Genomic DNA, 17,418 nt, shown 5'->3' with positions numbered 1-17,418 from the left:
GGCTGTCTCTTCTGATACACGTCCCCAAGCCCTCTCCACCCCCACCCCAACCCAGAATGTGCTGGTCTCCCCGTGCAGGCGTGGGTAGGGACCACACCCTCCTGAGCACCCCCAGTGTCCTGTACACTGTGGCAGCTGAATACGCAGTAGGTGAAGATCATGACAAGCATGCTGTGACCTGGCACTCCGTCCCCGTGGCCTGGCCTCAGGCTGCATCCTTCCCCTGGCTCCAGCCCTGCTGTCTGTCATGGAAACCAGTGTAGCCTGATGTCCATCCCCATCAAAACTCCCTCAGTCCACATGCTCTTAGGAAGTTTTGATGCCTTGGGAGAAGAGGCCTGGGGTGGAGCAGGGGGTGGAGATGGGGCTGTTAGCTGAAAGAACAGGTCTCTTCCCTGCTGGCCCCTCTAGGCCCTTCCCTCTGTGCCCCTGCAGTTTGCAGTCATGTGTCAACAAGCTGCAGCCCTGCACCCCCCAGTGGGAGTCCTTGGGGTTGCCTCCTGCATCACAGGACGGTGAGCGGTGAGACCTGGGCTGTGGAGCAGACAGGAGATGAAACAGCCTTCAGTGGAGGGGAGCTACTGTTGCTAAGATGTGTAAACTGCAAAGAGCCAGGCAAACCCATCCCCATTCTCTCTGCACATTCAGTGGATTAGTCAGGGTTGTCTAGAGAAAAACAAGTCAATAGGATGTGTGTGTATGTTCACATACATATATTCACATGTCTACATACATATATGTTCACACACGTTAGTAAATATGTACTGTATATGCACATATGTGCTGTACACACACACACACACACTGAGAGAGAGAGAGAGAGAGAGAGAGAGAGAGAGAGAGAGAGAGAGAGTCTTTAAGCTATGGGCTCCTGGATTGTGGAGGCTGGCAAGTCCAAAATCTGCAGGGCAGACCCCAGTAGGCTGAGCAGAGTTGCAGCTTGAGTCTCTGAGGGCTGTCATTGGTAGAATTCCTTCTTCCTTACGTCTTTTGGTCTAATTGGTCCTTCAACTGATTAGAAAAGGCCCACCACATTAAGGGGAGTAGCCTGCTTTACTCAAAGTCTACTGATTAAAATGTTAATTTCATCAAAAATACCATCATAGAAACATCTAGAATAACGTTTGACCAACTATCACTCCCAGTGTACATGCCTAGGGACATTATACACTCTCTGTCCAGGAGCCTCACTGGAAAGCTCTGGGATCTGGCTTGGGCTCCATTCAGGGGTCTTTATTACCAGAAGAAGCAGGTGTCGCTGGTTCCACCCTGGCTGATGTCCTGTAGCACTCGTTTGGGCTCAGCACTATTCCCAGGCTCCCAGAGCATGCAGGATGAACGGGTGGTCTCAAGAACCCCGCAGAACAACAACCTGAACCAGAGTGCACTGAAAGTACCCAGTATCTTGGCACCTCCACAGGCAGGTGCTGCCTGTCCTTCTCTGGGACGGCCCAGGGCCTGCGCCTCAGCTGCACCCGGTACCACCCTGCCCAAAGGAGCACGGGGAGCAGGTGTGTGCCCTGCAGGACAGCCCCTTGCACCAAACAACCCTGAGAGACCAACACAGAGCCACGCTGCTCTTAATGCTTTATAATAATCAAAAACGAAAACCATCAGCATGCTTCTGGGAGAGTCCATCCAAAATATCCCAGAAGGCCAAGGCGGGTGCAACGGGCATTCAAACTTGGAAACTGTCCACTTCATTCATTGCCTCCCCTGCCAGCCCTTCTGCACTACAGATCTTCATCATCAAAGGTCTCCATGCACTGCAACATCAACATCTCATCGTCCATGGGAAGGTCTGGTTCCTGCAACACACAGGATGGAAGAGGATTGATATTTAAGGATTCCTGGCCCTGGGTGACAGCCAGATTTGGGGGTGAAGAGGCCCCTGCACCGCAGGCATGCCCCACTCCCTCAGTCTCTACTCATATCTTTTCAGCTGCATCTTCACCTCCAGCTTACGGCCAGGAAATAAGGGCAGTGGGGAGGAAGGTCCCATGTCCATTTTACTCTTTGACCACAACAAAGGCTTTTCCTGGGTGCTGCAGAGCTGGCTGCTTTCCTATCCTGGGGAATTCCAGGAGCCCAGAAGAGAGACAGGGGAAGTCTTACAGCTTTATTCAAATGCTTATCAATAGAGGACTTTGAATTACACCATGACTCATCTACCAATGGAAAACTATACAGCTGTTTCCAAAAAAAAAGGAATGCAATCGCTCTCTATCTGTGGGACATATTAATTTAAAAGGGAAAGAATGCCCTGGCTGGTGTCATTCAATTGGTTGAGCATCGTCCCATGGACCAAAAGGTTGTTGGTTCGATTCCTGGGTTTCGGACTCAGTCCCCGGTGCAGGGCATGCAGGAGGCAGCCAATTAGTGTTTGATGTTTCTCTCTCACATCTCTGTTTCTCTTTCTCTCTCTCTCCCTTCCTCTTGCTCTAAAAAAAAAAAAAAGTCAATAAAAATATATTTTTTAAAAAAGGACAAGATACAAAGCAATGTGCACAGTAGACTACCATTTGTGTTTGAAAGAATATATAAACATTGGATGGCTGTTCAAGAAACTGGTCATAGTGGTTGCCTTTGAAGCAGACTGGGTAGTAACCAAGGGGCGCTGGTAGGAAAGACACTGTTTTCCTTGTATGCCTTTTGGTAACTTGAACTTAAACATGGGTGAGCTGTTAGGAGATCATTTTTTCAAGAAGCAGCACTATGTTTGTTTAGCAAGAGTTTCTCATTCCCTTTACAAGGACCCCAGCCAACCTCTCCGAATCCCCCGTTACTTCTCCCTCTAAAAGTATGTCCCCGGGTTTTTGCACTTGTCTCACCCCAGCAGGAAATGACCCCTATCGTTTGTTAGCCCTGCTGGTCTGGGGTTGATCCCCTGGGGCCCTGGGAAGCATCCCTGGGTAACCATCTCATGACTGTGAACCTGGTCCCAGGGTGACAGCCAGACTGGGGGATGAGTCTGCAGAGGAAGCCTTTCCAGCTCAGGAGAAGGGTCCTCATTCTCCGTGCTCTCCTGAGGGGGGCAAGCGCACGGGGAGCCAGTGTATCCGAGGGAGATCTGGTGGTCAGAGGAAGATCACCCGGGCCCCTTGTTCAGGGTGAAGACAACAGCAAAGGTTGAGAAAAGAGGGAGTCGGAGTATAGGGGACACAAGAGGTCCAGACACTCAAGTCTGTCACACAAAGTGCTCGAATAATGTTCAAAATGTTCCAGTTCCTTAAGCCCCTGAAAATGGCATCTGAGGCATGTTAAGCTGCAGATTTGCAAAAGCAACAGGCTGTGAGAGGTGTTTTCAGGAATTGGGGCGCTGCAGTGTGTTGACTAGTGTTCCCCCAAGTTCATGTCCCCCTTATTTGGAAATAGGGTCTTTGCAATTATAATGAGTTAAGGATCTTGAGATGAACTCATCCTGGATTGGGGTGGCCCTCAATCCAAATGACTGGCGTCCTTATAAGAAGATGAGAGGTGCCCTAACCGGTTTGACTCAGTGGATAGAGCGTCGGCCTGTGGACTGAAGGGTCCCAGGTTCGATTCCGGTCAAGGGCATGTACCTTGGTTGCGGGCACATCCCCAGTAGGGTGTGTGCAGGAGGCAGCTGATTGATGTTTCTCTCTCATCGATGTTTCTAACTCTCTCTCCCTCTCCCTTCCTCTCTGTAAAAAATCAATAAAACATACTTAAAAAAAAAAAAAAAGATGATGAGAGGGACCGAGAGGCCCAGAGCAAGGCCTTGTGAAGACAAGGGCAGCGGCTGAAGGGGTGCAGCTGCCAGTCGAGGAGTGCGAGGGCTGCGGGCCACCAGAAGCGAGGACAAGGCGTGGTGGGGTTCCTCCCTCCAGCTTCCAGAGACGGCATGCCCTGCCTACACTTTCATTTGCCTTCTGGCCTCCCGGACGAGGAGTTGTACACCACCGAGCTGGTGCTAGTGCGTGACAGCTGGCACCCACAATGAAGTGTCACTCAGCCTCCTCCCATGGAGCCAATGGGGGGGTGGATGGGGAGAGAATGGAAGTTCCCTCTTCACACCAGCAGCTCTGACAGCCCCAGGCCTCCTGCACCAGAACCTCTAGAGCAAGCATGTCAAACTCATGGCCCGTGGGCCACATGCCTCGTTTATTTGGCCCGTGTTAGCCTTTGACATGCTTGCTCTAAGGCAGTGGTCGGCAAACTCATTAGTCAACAGAGCCAAATATCAACAGTACAACGATTAAAATTTCTTTTGAGCAGAGAAACCAAGATGGCGGCATAGGTAAGCACCTAAACTGCTGCCTCGCACAATTTCAAAACTACAACTAAAAGACAGAACGGACACCATCCAGAACCACAGGAAAGCTGGCTGAGTGAAAATTCTACAAGTAGAAGGAAAGAGAAAAGCTCACAGAGAATTGGAGGTACGGCAAAGGGTCTTTGTGCGCGCAGAGAGGAAGGGTGGCTGAGAGCCTGGCTGACTTTCTCTGGCGGGAGGGGGAAGGAAGTCCCTGACTACACTGAACCCCAGTTCTGACTGCACTGAACCCCAGTCCCAGGTGAAACCCCGTGGACCCAGGCTCATACAGGGGGAGTCTGGACTGTCAGAGAGAAAGGCACCCGGAGACTCGGAGACCCGGGGGAGACCCAGGGGAGCCCCGGCAGGCGGGCAGGGGTCTGGAGGCGTGTACGCCAGTGTGCACAAAGTCTGCGGAGGTTGCCACAGGCTTTCCCTAGCAGAAGGGAGTCGGAAGGTCCTGACTGCACTGAACCCCAGTTCTGACAGCACTGAACCCCAGTTCCAGGTGAGCCCCTGGGAACCCATGCTCTTATGGGGGTGGGGAATCTGGACTCTCGGGAGCCGGGGAAGGCAGAGGACTGGAGGCACGCGCACGCCAGTGTGCACAAAGGCTGCGGAGGTTGCCACAGGCTTTCCCTAGTGGAAAGGAGTCAGAAGCTCCTGACTGCACTGAGCCCCAGTTCTGACTGCACTGAACCCCAGTTCCAGGCGAGCCCCTGGGGACCCACGCTCTTGTGGGGGGAATCTGGACTCTCGGGCGGAGACTCGGGAGCTGGGGAAGGCAGAGGTCTGGAGGCGCGCGCGCGCAAGGGCAAGGCTGACTGGAAGCCAAGACTGTCGGCTCCGCCCTTAGACTCCACCCCATCCAAGCTGAGCACAGAGGCTATTGCAATTTGGCAAGTCTAATCCTATAAGGCTGTCTCCAGCACCAAACTTTTCCCAGCATAGACACAGCTGATCCTTACAGCCAACTGGCCTGGAGGTCAATTCCTCCCAGTGATACCAACAACAATCAAGACTTAACTACAACAAGGCTGTACACACAGTCCACAAAGGGGTGCACCAAGAGTGTCCACCTCAGGTTAACTGGGGAGGCCGACCCACTGGGCCATATAGGAAACCTAGCACACAAATCTACCCTACCAACTCAGGGAAGCAGTGAAAATGTGGCGTCAAAGAAACAGATCACAAATGAAAGAAATGGAGGAAAACAAACGACTGGATATAGAATTCAAAACCACAGTTATAAGGCTTTTCAAGAATATCCTAGAAAAGGCCGATAAATATAACAAGACCCTCAAAGATATGAAAAAGGACCAACTAGAAATTAAACATACACTGACTGGAATAAAAAATATTATACAGAGACCCAACAACAGACTAGAGGAACACAAGAATCAAGTCAAAGAATTGAAATACAAAGAAGCAAAAAACACTCAACCGAAAAAGCAAAAAGAAAAAAAATCCAAAAAGTTGAAGATAGTGTAAGAAGCCTCTGGGACAACTTCAAGCGTACCAACATCAGAATTATGGGGGTGCCAGAAGAAGAGAGAGAGCAAGATACTGAAAACCTATTTGAAGAAATAATGACTGAAAACTTCCCCCACCTGGTGAAAGAAATAGACTTACAAGTCCAGGAAGCGCACAGAACCCCAAACAAAAGGAATCCAAAAAGGACCACACCAAGACACATCATAATTAAAATGCCAAGAGCAAAAGACAAAGAGAGAATCTTAAAAGCAGCAAGAGAAAAACAGTTATTTACCTACAAGGGAGCACCCATACGACTGTCAGCTGATTTCTCAACAGAAACTATGCAGGCCAGACGGGAGTGGCAAGAAATTTTCAAAGTGATGAATAGCAAGAACCTACAACCAAGATTACTCTACCCGGTAAAGCTATCATTCAGAATTGAAGGGCAGATAAAGAGCTTCACAGATAAGAAAAAGCTAAAGGAGTTCATCACCACCAAACCAGTATTATATGAAATGCTGAAAGGTATTCTTAAAGAAGAGGAAGAAGAAAAAAGTAAAGAGAAAAATTATGAACAACAAATACATATCTATCAACAAGTGAACCTAAAAATCAAGTGAATTAAAAACCTGAGGAACAGAATAATCTGGTGAATATAATAGAATCAGGGGCATAGAAAGGGAGTGGACTGATAATTCTCAGGGGGAAAAGGGTATGGGGGGGTTCAGGAAGAGACTGGACAAAAATCATACACCTATGGATGAGGACAGTGTGGGGGAGGTAAGGGCAGAAGGTGGGGTGGGAACCGGGTGGAGGGGAGCTATGGGGGGAAAAAGGAGAAACAATTGTAAAAATCTGAATAAAGATTTATTTTTAAAAAATTTCTTTTGAGAGCCAAATTTTTAAACTTAAACTTCTTCTAACACCACTTCTTCAAAATAGACTCGTCCAGGCCATGGTATTTTGTGGAAGAGCCACACTCAAAGGGCCAAAGAGCCGACCACGGCTCTAAGATAACCTTTTCAAAATACAGATTCCTGGGGTCCCACCTGGAAACACTGAGTGAGCATCTTGGGGGTCGGGGCCCCAGGAGCCTGCATTTCCAAGAAGATCCCAAGGTGATTTTAGTTTGAGCGCCTCTGCTTTGTGTGGCTACTCCCACCCCTGCTTGTTCTTCCTCTTCTGCCCCGAGTGCAGCAAGGAGGCAGGGAGAGCAAAGACTACCCCACTAATGCATTCTCACCACGGCTCCGTGGGGAAAGGGCGACGTTACTGCTTAGCCTGTTGAAAAGCTGTCCTGATGATTTTCACACAAACATTCTCATTATTACCGCTTGCTTTTTAAGACAAACAATTGTAGTTTTTCTAAATTAGTAAAGCAAAGCTATGGCTATGAAGCTTCGTGGCTCAAGCATAAACTCCTCCCCGCAAGAAAGCTTCCAGAATGTACCTCCTAACCAAGACCTGCGCTGCTTATATCATTATAAGTTGCACAGCCAGAAATTAACGTCTTCCCAAAGCTGACAGCGAATATTGCCCGGGATCTAGATAGGGAAACAGCTCTGCCTCTTGGCGAGGAGTCAAGGAGTCACAGGACATTTAGGAATTCCTGCGAAGAGCCAGGCCCTGGGACCTGGTCGCTACATCAAGGTCTGCCCTAAAGGGCAACCCTCCCTCTCCCCTCAGTTTCCCTGACATCTTCCATCCACAGGCTGCCTTAGGCTGAAGTCGAGCATCCATGGAGCATGCCGGAGAGAATGAAAGAGCGTCCCCACCAGTGGCCTTGTGGTGTGATCGGGTGAGATCTAGCCCCCCTCAAGGGACCTGGATCCTGAGGGGGCGGAGGTCTCCCACTCGGCTCCGTCCTACCTGCTTCTCCTGAGGGTGAGCACAGCAGAGGTCTTTAAAGAAGTCGATGATCTGTGTGTAGAGCTGAAACTTTTCTTCTGGGTTCTCTGGGTTGCAGCTGGCGAACATAGAACTGACGACAGAGAAGGAGAAAAGCCAATGTTTTGAATCCTACTCTTTGACCTCTGCTTGTACACCCTAAAGAACTTGGATGATGATGTCAACCAAGCACTTTCAAACACCCAGTTGAATCCTCAGAGAGCCAGGAGTCCTTCTCTGAAGGTCTGCATCGCCTCAGCTTAATGTCACGTCTGGAACCCGCTGGGAAAGTGAGACAATAGGGGGACTGGCTCCTGGGTCCTAATTTAGGGCCCTGAGCTATAACCTCAGGAACAAGGGGGCAAGATGTCCTCTGTCCCTGAGAGTCGACCTCTACAGCGAAGCCCCACGGCTCTGGCCCACCTGCGGGCACATCGCACACTTGGGTTCAGGCCCTTCAGATGCCTCCACCCAGGAGGTCTCAGGGGGAACATGGGTGCAGAGGAAAGGCCTGTTTTGCAGACTCCTTTCCCCCTGCCTTCCTGGGACAAGGAGAAGCCAACACCCAGGGACCCAGAGCAAAGAAGCAGGGAGTCATGCCAGGACAGCTGGCATTTTGACCTCACATTCCAGCCAGCTAGGAACCTTCTGACAGCAGCCCCCACCTTTTCCAGGCAAAGTAGAAAAAAAGATTTTTTATTGATTTCAGAGAGGAAGGGAGAGGGACATGGGGCCAGTTCTCGGGGCCAGACCCCCCGCCCACCTCTCAGGTCAGACCGAGGGCTGTAACCTGCCCATGGCCACCTCACCCTGGGAAAACAGTGCAACATGAACAATCTGGAGTTGATAACCTGTGTGTCAGCCCTGGGCCAGGATGGAAGAATGTTTTGCTCAGAAGAACCCCAGACAATACTGTCCCCAGGGCAATGGCACAATCCTAGGACCAGCCCACTTCGAATCACAGGAAAAAGTGGATCTCCAAGAACTCCCACTGAATTATGCACTCCTCTGAAGGGCTGCAGGGGATCTCCTAAACATCCCAGGAGGGGTACATCCCCCCCCACACACACACACGCACACACACATGTACATACACACATGCACACACACACAATACACACTTGAGTACACACACACACCATCTCATACCCTGTCCTCACCTGGAGCTAGATGTACTTGGTGCCTCACTTTTATCCAGGAAACATGCCACATCGTAGGCATCTTCAAAAAGGAGCTGAAAGAAAGCACAGAACAGTTTGACCTTTGCCCTGGGCTGCTGCGGGATGAGGAGCAAGAGGGTCTCTCTTTACCCCTCATCTCTGAAGGGCGTGCCCATGAAAGCTGGGCCCAGTCAGACTCTCCGGGTCTCTGCTTGGTGACCTTCCCAGGAGGGGAATATGAAGCTCTTGCCCACCCAAAACAAACTTCCGACCCCAGAAGGAAGTGCTGGGGACCGTGGTTTCCTCTTTCTAAAGAAGACGGCGTGAGCCTCAGTTTACCTGGAGAAGGGCTCATCTACACCTCTGCAGGTGCAGAGCCCATTTGAGCCAAGGTTGACAGCTTCATGCCAGGGCAGCTGAGCATAGAGGTCAAGGGGGCTCTGGAGTTAGGCTGAAGGAGAGCCAACACCCAGCCCTGCCACTCAGAAAGCTGCGTGACCTTAGACAAGTGACTTCATCTCTCCAACCCTCCTCTATAAACAGGAATCACAACAGTGTCTACTCGTAAGGTTTTGCAAGGACTAAATAAGAAGAGCTGTGTGAGGCACCAGGCACATCATGGCTCAAACAAATTAGCTATTATTTTTTTAAAAAATATTTTTATTGATTTCAGAGAAGAATGGAGAGGGAGAGAGAAAAACATCAGTGATGCCGAAACCGGTTTGGCTCAGTGGATAGAGCGTCGGCCTGCGGACTGAAGGGTCCCGGGTTCGATTCCGGTCAAGGGCATGTACCTTGGTTGCGGGCACATCCCCAGTAGGAGGTGTGCAGGAGGCAGCTGATCGATGTTTCTCTCTCATCGATGTTTCTAGCTCTCTATCACTCTCCCTTCCTCTCTGTAAAAAATCAAGAAAATATATTTAAAAAAAAAAAAAAAAGAAAAACATCAGTGATGAGAGAGAATCATTGATTGGCTGCTTCCTGCACAGCCCCTAATGGTGATCGAGCCCACAACCCAGGCATGTGCCCTTGACTGGAATTGAGCCTGGGACCCTTCAGTCCGCAGGCTCTAGCTACTGAGCCAAACTGGCTAGGGCCATATTAGCTATTATTGAATATTATCTGCTTTATAAAAGAAATACATGTTTATCATGAAAATAGAAACCGATAGAAAAAATAAAAATCACCAAGAAACAATCCCACCTGGAGAGGCCCATTGTTAACATATTGAGTTATTTCCCTCCATCCTTCCCCTAGGCATATTATGTCATATACTAGAGGCCTGCTGCACAAAATTCATGCACTGGAGAGGGTGTCCCATAGCCCAGCCTGCACCCTCTCCAATCTGGGACCCCTCGGGGGATGTCCGACTGCCGGATGTCCCACTCCTGTGGGATTGGGTCTAAACCGGCAGTCGGACATCCCTCTTGCAATCTGGGACTGCTGGCTCCTAACCACTTCTGCCTGCCAGCCTGATCACCCCCTAACCACTCCTCTGCCAGCCTGATTGATGCCTAACTGCTCCCCTGCTGGCCTGATTGCCCCCAACTACCCTCCCCTGTCGGCCATCTTGTGACAACATGGGCGTGGCCATCTTGTGACCACATGAGGGCTGCTATCTTGTGTGTGAGGGTATGATGGTCAATTTGCATATTACCTCTTTATTATACAGGATTCCCAATTTTGGAATCTTGCTATTTAGATAGTTTTTGGTCCTGCTTCTCCTTAACTTGTTGAAGAATATTAAATATTCCACAGGAATGAGATATACACTTAAGATTGCCAGATTTAGCCAATAAACATACAGGATACTTAGTTAAATTTGAATTTTAGATGAACTATTTATTGCATGGAACCTTCTCACATGAACAATTTTGCTGCCGGGCTGTTTTATCCAGCACCAGTCACACAGACAGCCCCCAGAGAGTTGGGGGAGTTCTCCGCCTGGAGCTGTGTCTGACCTTCGAGTCCTCAGAAAATGTGCTTCCCCTGAACTGAACCCCTTGGGACTCTAGCCATGTGGATGGCCCCCTCCTGGTTTTCTAGACATTTCCTGTGCCTTCTTTTAGATATCCCTTTGGTCATCTCAAACAGGATCTGGGGAGGGTCCGTGAGGTCCCGTGTCCATCAGCCTAGAAGCCCATCACCTCTGTATGACTCCCCCGTGGGCCGGGGGCAGAGCCTTAGGACCTAAACTCCTGCCCTCAGCCAGTTTGCCCACTGAAGTTGCAGGCCACATGCTGTCCCCACCAGGCAACCCCCTCATAAGCCAGCCCAGGAGGGGCACAGGCAGGCTCCACAGCCCTTCTGAAGCACCCGGCACCACCCGACCCGGAGTCCAGGCCTGGCTCCAAACACAACTGTTCCACAGCAGAACCGCGCCAGATGGACCAGGAGCTGCAACTAATTTAGAAGCCACAGGAATAGTGGCCCTGTCTCTACCTTGGACATAACTGCTCCTGTTCTGCTGGCCTTGTCACCCAGCCCTGGGTTTGCAAAAGCCAATATCACTGAATGGTAGCAATGCTCTTTGGGGTGAGAACTGACCTCCTCTCAGAGATTGGGCCTGACTGGTCTAAATGCAACCTTACCTAGATTATGCAGGTCATTGGCTCAGTAATCTGTCAATCTGGCCAAATCTGGCCAATGAGAGAGAAAGGTTTGATGGGAATTTCTGGAAAAGTTCTTCCTTGATCCTTGAGAAGCCACAGGAATCTTTCTCTCTCTAACCTGACATAGAGAAGTGACAGCTCAATTGCTACCAGCTGCCATTCCACAGTCACACGGGTCAGGGAAAGTGGGGAGGACAGGGAAGGTGAGAAACCAGCCTTAAGCTGAAGCAGAGCACAGAAACGAACCGAGTCCGCGGTAACATCACTGACGCTGACCAGACCCTGCCCTGCCTTGGGACCTCCCTGGGTGTGAGCGGTCCATTCCTTCAGGGTTTAATGAGCTGGGACTTGCAGATAAAAAACCCAGCTGTTACAACCATCTAAGGCTTCTCTTCTTTTTTAAATTTATTCTTTTTAATTATTATTATGTTTTAATATATATTTTTATTGATGTCAAAGAGGGAACGAGAGATAGAAACATCAGTGATGAGAGAGAATCATTGATCAGCTGCCTCCAGCACGCCTCACACTGGGCTAGGAATTGAGCCCGCAACCCGGGCATGTGCCCTGACCGGGAATCGAACCATGACCTCCTAGTTCATAGGTTGATGCTCAACCACTGAGCCACATCAACCAGTCTAAGGCTTCTCTTCTATAATCCCCAGGGAAGGCCAGGAAACAAACCAAAGAATAAGAAATGCTGTTCTGTGGTTGTGGAGATGATGTCAGGAAAATCAGAAATTGACCACGTGAACCAGAATCCAAACAGCTCCTCAGACTTGCTGAGTGACCTCGAGGATCCCTGGCGTCTCCTGGCCTGGAGTGACACCCCTCCACTCCACCCCCAGGGACCGCTCACCTCCTCGGGGGTGGACTCGAGCGAGCAGCTGGCCCCTTGGCTGTCGACGCCACTGTCCTTCATGCTGTCCTCGGCATAGGCTGGCTCCTGGGGGGCCCCTTCTAGGCCCGCCAGGCCGCTGTGCCTCTGCGCCAAGGCCTGCAGGAGGCTGGCCTTCTTCTCCTCAGAGAGGGTCTGCCACAGGTGGGAGATGGCCGCAGAGACCACGGGCAGGGTCACCTCCTGGGAGGAGACAATCCCGTTCCTGGTCAGGAGGTCCATTGTCTGCTTGTAAAAGTTGAGGTACCTGGAGCATAAATGACAGCATCTCCCAGACCTGAAGCTCGAGGCCAAGGCCCCCGCCACCCACCCCAAGCCAACTCCTCGGGACTCCGTGTGGCCACCTCTCTGTGCTGTGTCAGGGGCTTGGCATTGCTAGTCTCTGGGGGACCTGAGCCTTGGAGAGCAGACGCCATTCTGGGGCCATGGAGACAGATTTCTGCTTCACAGCCCTTCCTCACATCCTCCTGTGCCTTATAGACGAGACGATGAGAGGCGTGGCTGGCTCAGCTCTCACCCCACAGGAAAACTGCTTAAAATTCCGAGCCCATGGATGTGCAGACGTGACACCCACTTAAACTTGCGGCCTGAGAGTCAGGCTCAGTTGTGGATGGAGCCTCCCATCTATTGAGCCAACGCCCTGGACGCTGATGTGGCTGCCAAGGGGCTCAGTCTGTGAAGGGTGGTGAGTGGCAGTGGGAGTCTGAGCCAGCCATTCTCATCTCTTACTATACTGCTGCCCAAAACAGACCTTTGGGGTGTGTGTGGAAGGGGGCTCTAGCTCTTATAATCACCATCAACCCTTCCCCCAAAAGGCACCCCAAACAAGCAGCCGGTCTAAGTAAGCACAGTGTACGTGCTATGCAAATGTAGCTTCAAGACTATTTCTTTAGCTTTTCTGCCAACCGCATCCCCCAGCCCCTCCTGTATGGAAATTCTGAGCATCCATGGCTCAGGGCCTGGCCCGAGCACTCGCTGAGGCTGCAGCGTTGCCCAGCTGAGCCTCGCCCCTTCCCCAACAGGAGCTCCAGCTGTGCACAGAGACACCTCGCTCAGCTGTTCACACCGTTCAAATTCCATGAGGTCAGGTGGCAAAGTGACTGGGGAGTGTAAGAGCTCCACTTTTTCCTCCTCTTCCTCCTTCTCCTCCTCTTCCTTCTCCTCCTCCTCCTCCTCTTCCTCCTCTTCTTGGTCTTCCTCCTCCTCCTCCTCCTCCTCCTCCTCCTCTTCCTCCTCCTCGTCTTCCTCCTCCTCATCCGTCCCGACTGCCTCAAATGGGTACAAGTTGTCAAAGTCTTTTGGATGAACCTTATTTGGGAGCAGGCTGGTGAGAAAACAGAAACAAGATAACTACAGATTAATGTCCCTCATGAACATTGACACCAAAATTCTTAACAGTCTTAGCAAACATATATGATAGGTTATATATGATATATATCATATAGGTCATATATTGTAACACACACACGTGTGTGTGTGTTAATATATTATAGCCAAGTGGGGTTTATCCTATGAATGCGAGAGAGTTGTTTTAAACTTGGAAAATCTATCCATGTAACTCACCATATAGACAGATTAAAAATCTTATCAATATTTGATTTTAAAATAGTATGATTTTTACAATCTCAATAGATGCAGAAAAAGCACTTGGCAAAAGTCAACATCCATTCACGATCAAAGCTCTCAGAAGTCCAAACTGGCTTTTCTTGGCACCTGTGAAGCTTGGGAATCAGGCTGAGCTTTGGATTTTCCTTACTTTCATATGCACCTGCCAATAAGCCACTGAGTTTGTAAAAGCTATAATACAAAATAAATACTTGATCTCATCTTTCTATAAAATAATGTGCAAATTTTTTTAATGAAAGGCTGTGCTTTGAAATTAACATTGGTTTTCCTTGAGAGGTGAAACAATATGTATTTTAATTTTCTTTTTAGGGATTTTCTGTATTTTTGACATATTCTGTAATAAGCAGAGATTTTTATCATCAGAAAACAAAATCCCAGGCACGTTATAAGATAAAATAGAAAAGAATTCCCCAAGAGGGTTCTAACCGGTGAGCAGCCCTCCTCCACTCTTCCCAAGCTGCAGCGGAAAGCGGCTTCCGTGACAGCGGACAGTGACACCAGCAGGCCCCAGTGCTCCTGGGGCCGGGTCTTACCTGTGATTTCTGGAGAACATCCTGGCATATTTTTCCTTGACCTCCTCTAAGCTGTTTGCATTTCCATCCTGCAGTTTGAAGGAATCTGTTGGGGAGTTGAAGGCAAGGGGGAAAGCTGCGCCTTTGTTGAGTCTCTCCTATCTTTCCAGGGGGAGTACAGGGATCCCTGAGCCCACCCAGGGTCAGCGTTAGGGGGTCAAGGGCCCAGTTGCACCCCTCCTTCCAGATGTGAGGGGAAAGGGCTTCTTGGACTGGCCCGTCTCACTCAAGGCATCGAAAGTATCCCTTTCAGAGTTCAGCTTCCACCAGCTCATTAAACTCAAGTTCCCGGCAGTCATCTTTCCCAAACCAAGTGCCGAGGAAGGGAGCCAGGTTCTGACAAACACTGGCCCATGTCTTCTCTGGCCTCTCAAGATGAGATCAGGTACCTTCAACAGCTGACAACCCCGAGGTCAGGCTGTGAATCTCATCGTGCCCCTGGCCCAAGCCCAGTGCCTACCTAGCACACAGTAGGTACTCAGTAAATATTCATTCACTTCACTTCACCCAGTGTCTGTTTTTAATAGAAAAACTAACAAGTCTTTCTTCCCCTGGGAGGGCGATGGGGGTGGCAGGTAGGACCTGTTACCTTTCACCTTCAGCAGATTATCCAAGACTTGTTCCTGTTCCTGAATGTGACTCTTCGCCCTATTCAGAACCTGCCACTGCGGACAGAGACAGACAATGCTGAGAGGCCGGTCTCCCACTGCACAGACCGGTTTTGCAGACACAGGAGCCCCTTCCCGGGTATGAGGCCACCGCCCCCCCTGCCCCGCCCCCCCCCCCCCCCCCCCGCTTGGATGCAAAATCAGCATCCTTCACGTTGTTGATAAAAAGGGTAGGAAGTTTGTTTTGATGTGCAGAAGGCATGAAGTTTGTTTGTTTGTTTGTTTGTTTGTTTATGTATGTATTTATGTATTTATGTATTTATCTAAGTTGTAATCGGGAAACGGTTCTCACCGAAATACCAAAGTATTCAGAAACAATTAAGCTGCATTCAGCAAACTACTAGGGCTACAAAAAAAGGCAAACGACTCCATGTGCTACTTGAAGGTGGAATAAAGGGTGACTTAGAGGTGGCCTGAGTGGATGTCAGCCCCAGGCGGGCAGCAGGCTCCCAATGACCTTCCGCTCACTGGTCACAATGTGCATCCGGCTGGTTAATAGTAAATGTGCTAGTCTAACAATAGATTTATTTGTTAAATGCATGCACTCCAGTTGATATGAAAACTTAAATGCTCTGTCAACTTGAACTCTGAATTTCCTGTTCTGCAAAACTAGAATCACAAGCATTCTTCCCACACTCCCATTCTCCTTCCCTCCCTTCCTCCCTCCCTCGCTCTCTTCCTTCCTTTACTTTCTTCCTACTTCATTCTGCCTTCCTTTTTCCTTAATATTGTATCTTTATTATCGAGGGCCCTCAAATTATTACTAAAGTCAAAATGATAACTGCGAGATTGTTAAAAAACGAGAACTGCTGAATACTGTTTATTAGCTGACCACTGATAGCTGTCTGGAGCGACACACTCCTCGGTATGTATGGTAAGGGGACACAGCTGTGCTGGGCCTGGGAAGAACAGATCATCAGCCCTGCTTTCAGGGTGCTGACATTCAATCAGGGAAGACAGGCACAGGAACAACTACTTGTAACACAAACTAGCATTCAGGAAGTGCCAACAGGGGGTAGAAACAAAGGGCGGTGGGACCACACGGGAGGAGGGACTGATTCCACCTGCAGGGACTGACGGGCCTCGTGGAGCAGGGCACAGAGCACAGCCAGACAGCAGCAGGCGCAGCACAATGCGGTGTCCACAGCTGATCGCTGGCCCACCCAGGCAGGCCCCAGCCCCCAGGGATAGGCATGGGGGGAGTAGCATCTCCAGGCCCATCCCCACCTGGCTCCACATATAGGAACTTTTCCCCCCCACACTCAGGTCCCCATACCTTCGAGGCTGTGAAATCAGACTGCTGGTAAACGATTCTCCGGAGGTTCCCGAAGAGCTTTGTCAGGGTGGCTCGGTGGCGAGCCTGGGACAGGCGTCTGCGGGCCACCCGAGGCTCCAGCTCCTGCACCTGTGCCTGTGCCAGGGGCCAGGGCGCCGCTTTGTGACTGGGGTCGCTGCCTTCTCCATTGGTCGCCATTAAAAGCTACAATGTAATATTATGCTTTTGGGGAGGGGGGCCCTAGATAATAAAGATACAATATTAAAGAAAAAGGAAGGCAGATTGAAGCAGGAAGAAAGTAAAGGATCCCAAACCAATGAATAGAATCAATAGTAGATACGTAGTAAACAATAGATGACACAAAATGTGTTATTTAAGTTCCACTCCTAAAGACAAGCCCACTTATATTTGACTTACAGGTGAAGGGCACTGCGGCTTTGCACCAGGAAGCTTCCAGAACATTGCAGGTACTCACCAGACACTTGTTCATTGACTGCGGTGGCCAAGGAGAGCAAGCTGTACCCTGAGATCACATTCTTTACTTTCTGTTAAAAGCTGAACAGGTAGGCAGCCCACCCTCTGTGGTATTTCCTATGCCAGAATGCACCCCACCGTGACCTGGGTAGTGGTTACACAGGTGTATAGATATGAAAACATAACCCATCAAGGTGTATTCTTTAGGTGCTCTTCAAAGAGAAGAGAATGCACTCTTCTACCTGTGAAAGCAAAAAGTCACATGTCGACAGAGAAGTGAGTTTAGCTTGTCCTGCTTCTAGTGGGTTCTGAAGGTGATCATTACATCATCCTTTGTTACCTCTGAGTTTAGGAACCAGGAGCCCTTCTCTAGGAGAGGTGATTCTGGGACTGATACCTGACAGTTTTAAGAGTCAGGGACCAGGTCTCTTACCTGAGGCATGGACCCCTCCATCAGGCACTCACCCCACCACTCCTCTGCCAGCTCTTTGAA

General features: G+C 49.9%; 1 protein-coding gene across 1 annotated transcript; it reads right to left on the bottom strand.

Annotated features, from left to right (window-relative positions):
* Positions 1-1,733: 1,733 nt before the first annotated feature.
* STRA8 (stimulated by retinoic acid 8) lies at positions 1,734-16,649 on the bottom strand (the record flags this gene model as incomplete). The annotated part of the gene is made up of 8 exons (XM_080665545.1): positions 1,734-1,808; positions 7,622-7,733; positions 8,800-8,873; positions 12,271-12,556; positions 13,376-13,633; positions 14,469-14,553; positions 15,097-15,172; positions 16,452-16,649. 8 exons carry the CDS (start codon positions 16,647-16,649, stop codon positions 1,734-1,736), a joined length of 1,164 nt encoding a protein of 387 aa, XP_080521671.1.
* Positions 16,650-17,418: the final 769 nt, after the last annotated feature.

Source organism: Plecotus auritus (genome assembly GCF_963455305.1).
Source record: "Plecotus auritus genome assembly, chromosome: 4".
Classification (NCBI taxonomy): domain Eukaryota; kingdom Metazoa; phylum Chordata; class Mammalia; order Chiroptera; family Vespertilionidae; genus Plecotus; species Plecotus auritus.
The sequence above is the reverse complement of the archived record's forward strand: the minus strand, read 5'-3'. Positions and strand labels throughout refer to the sequence as shown.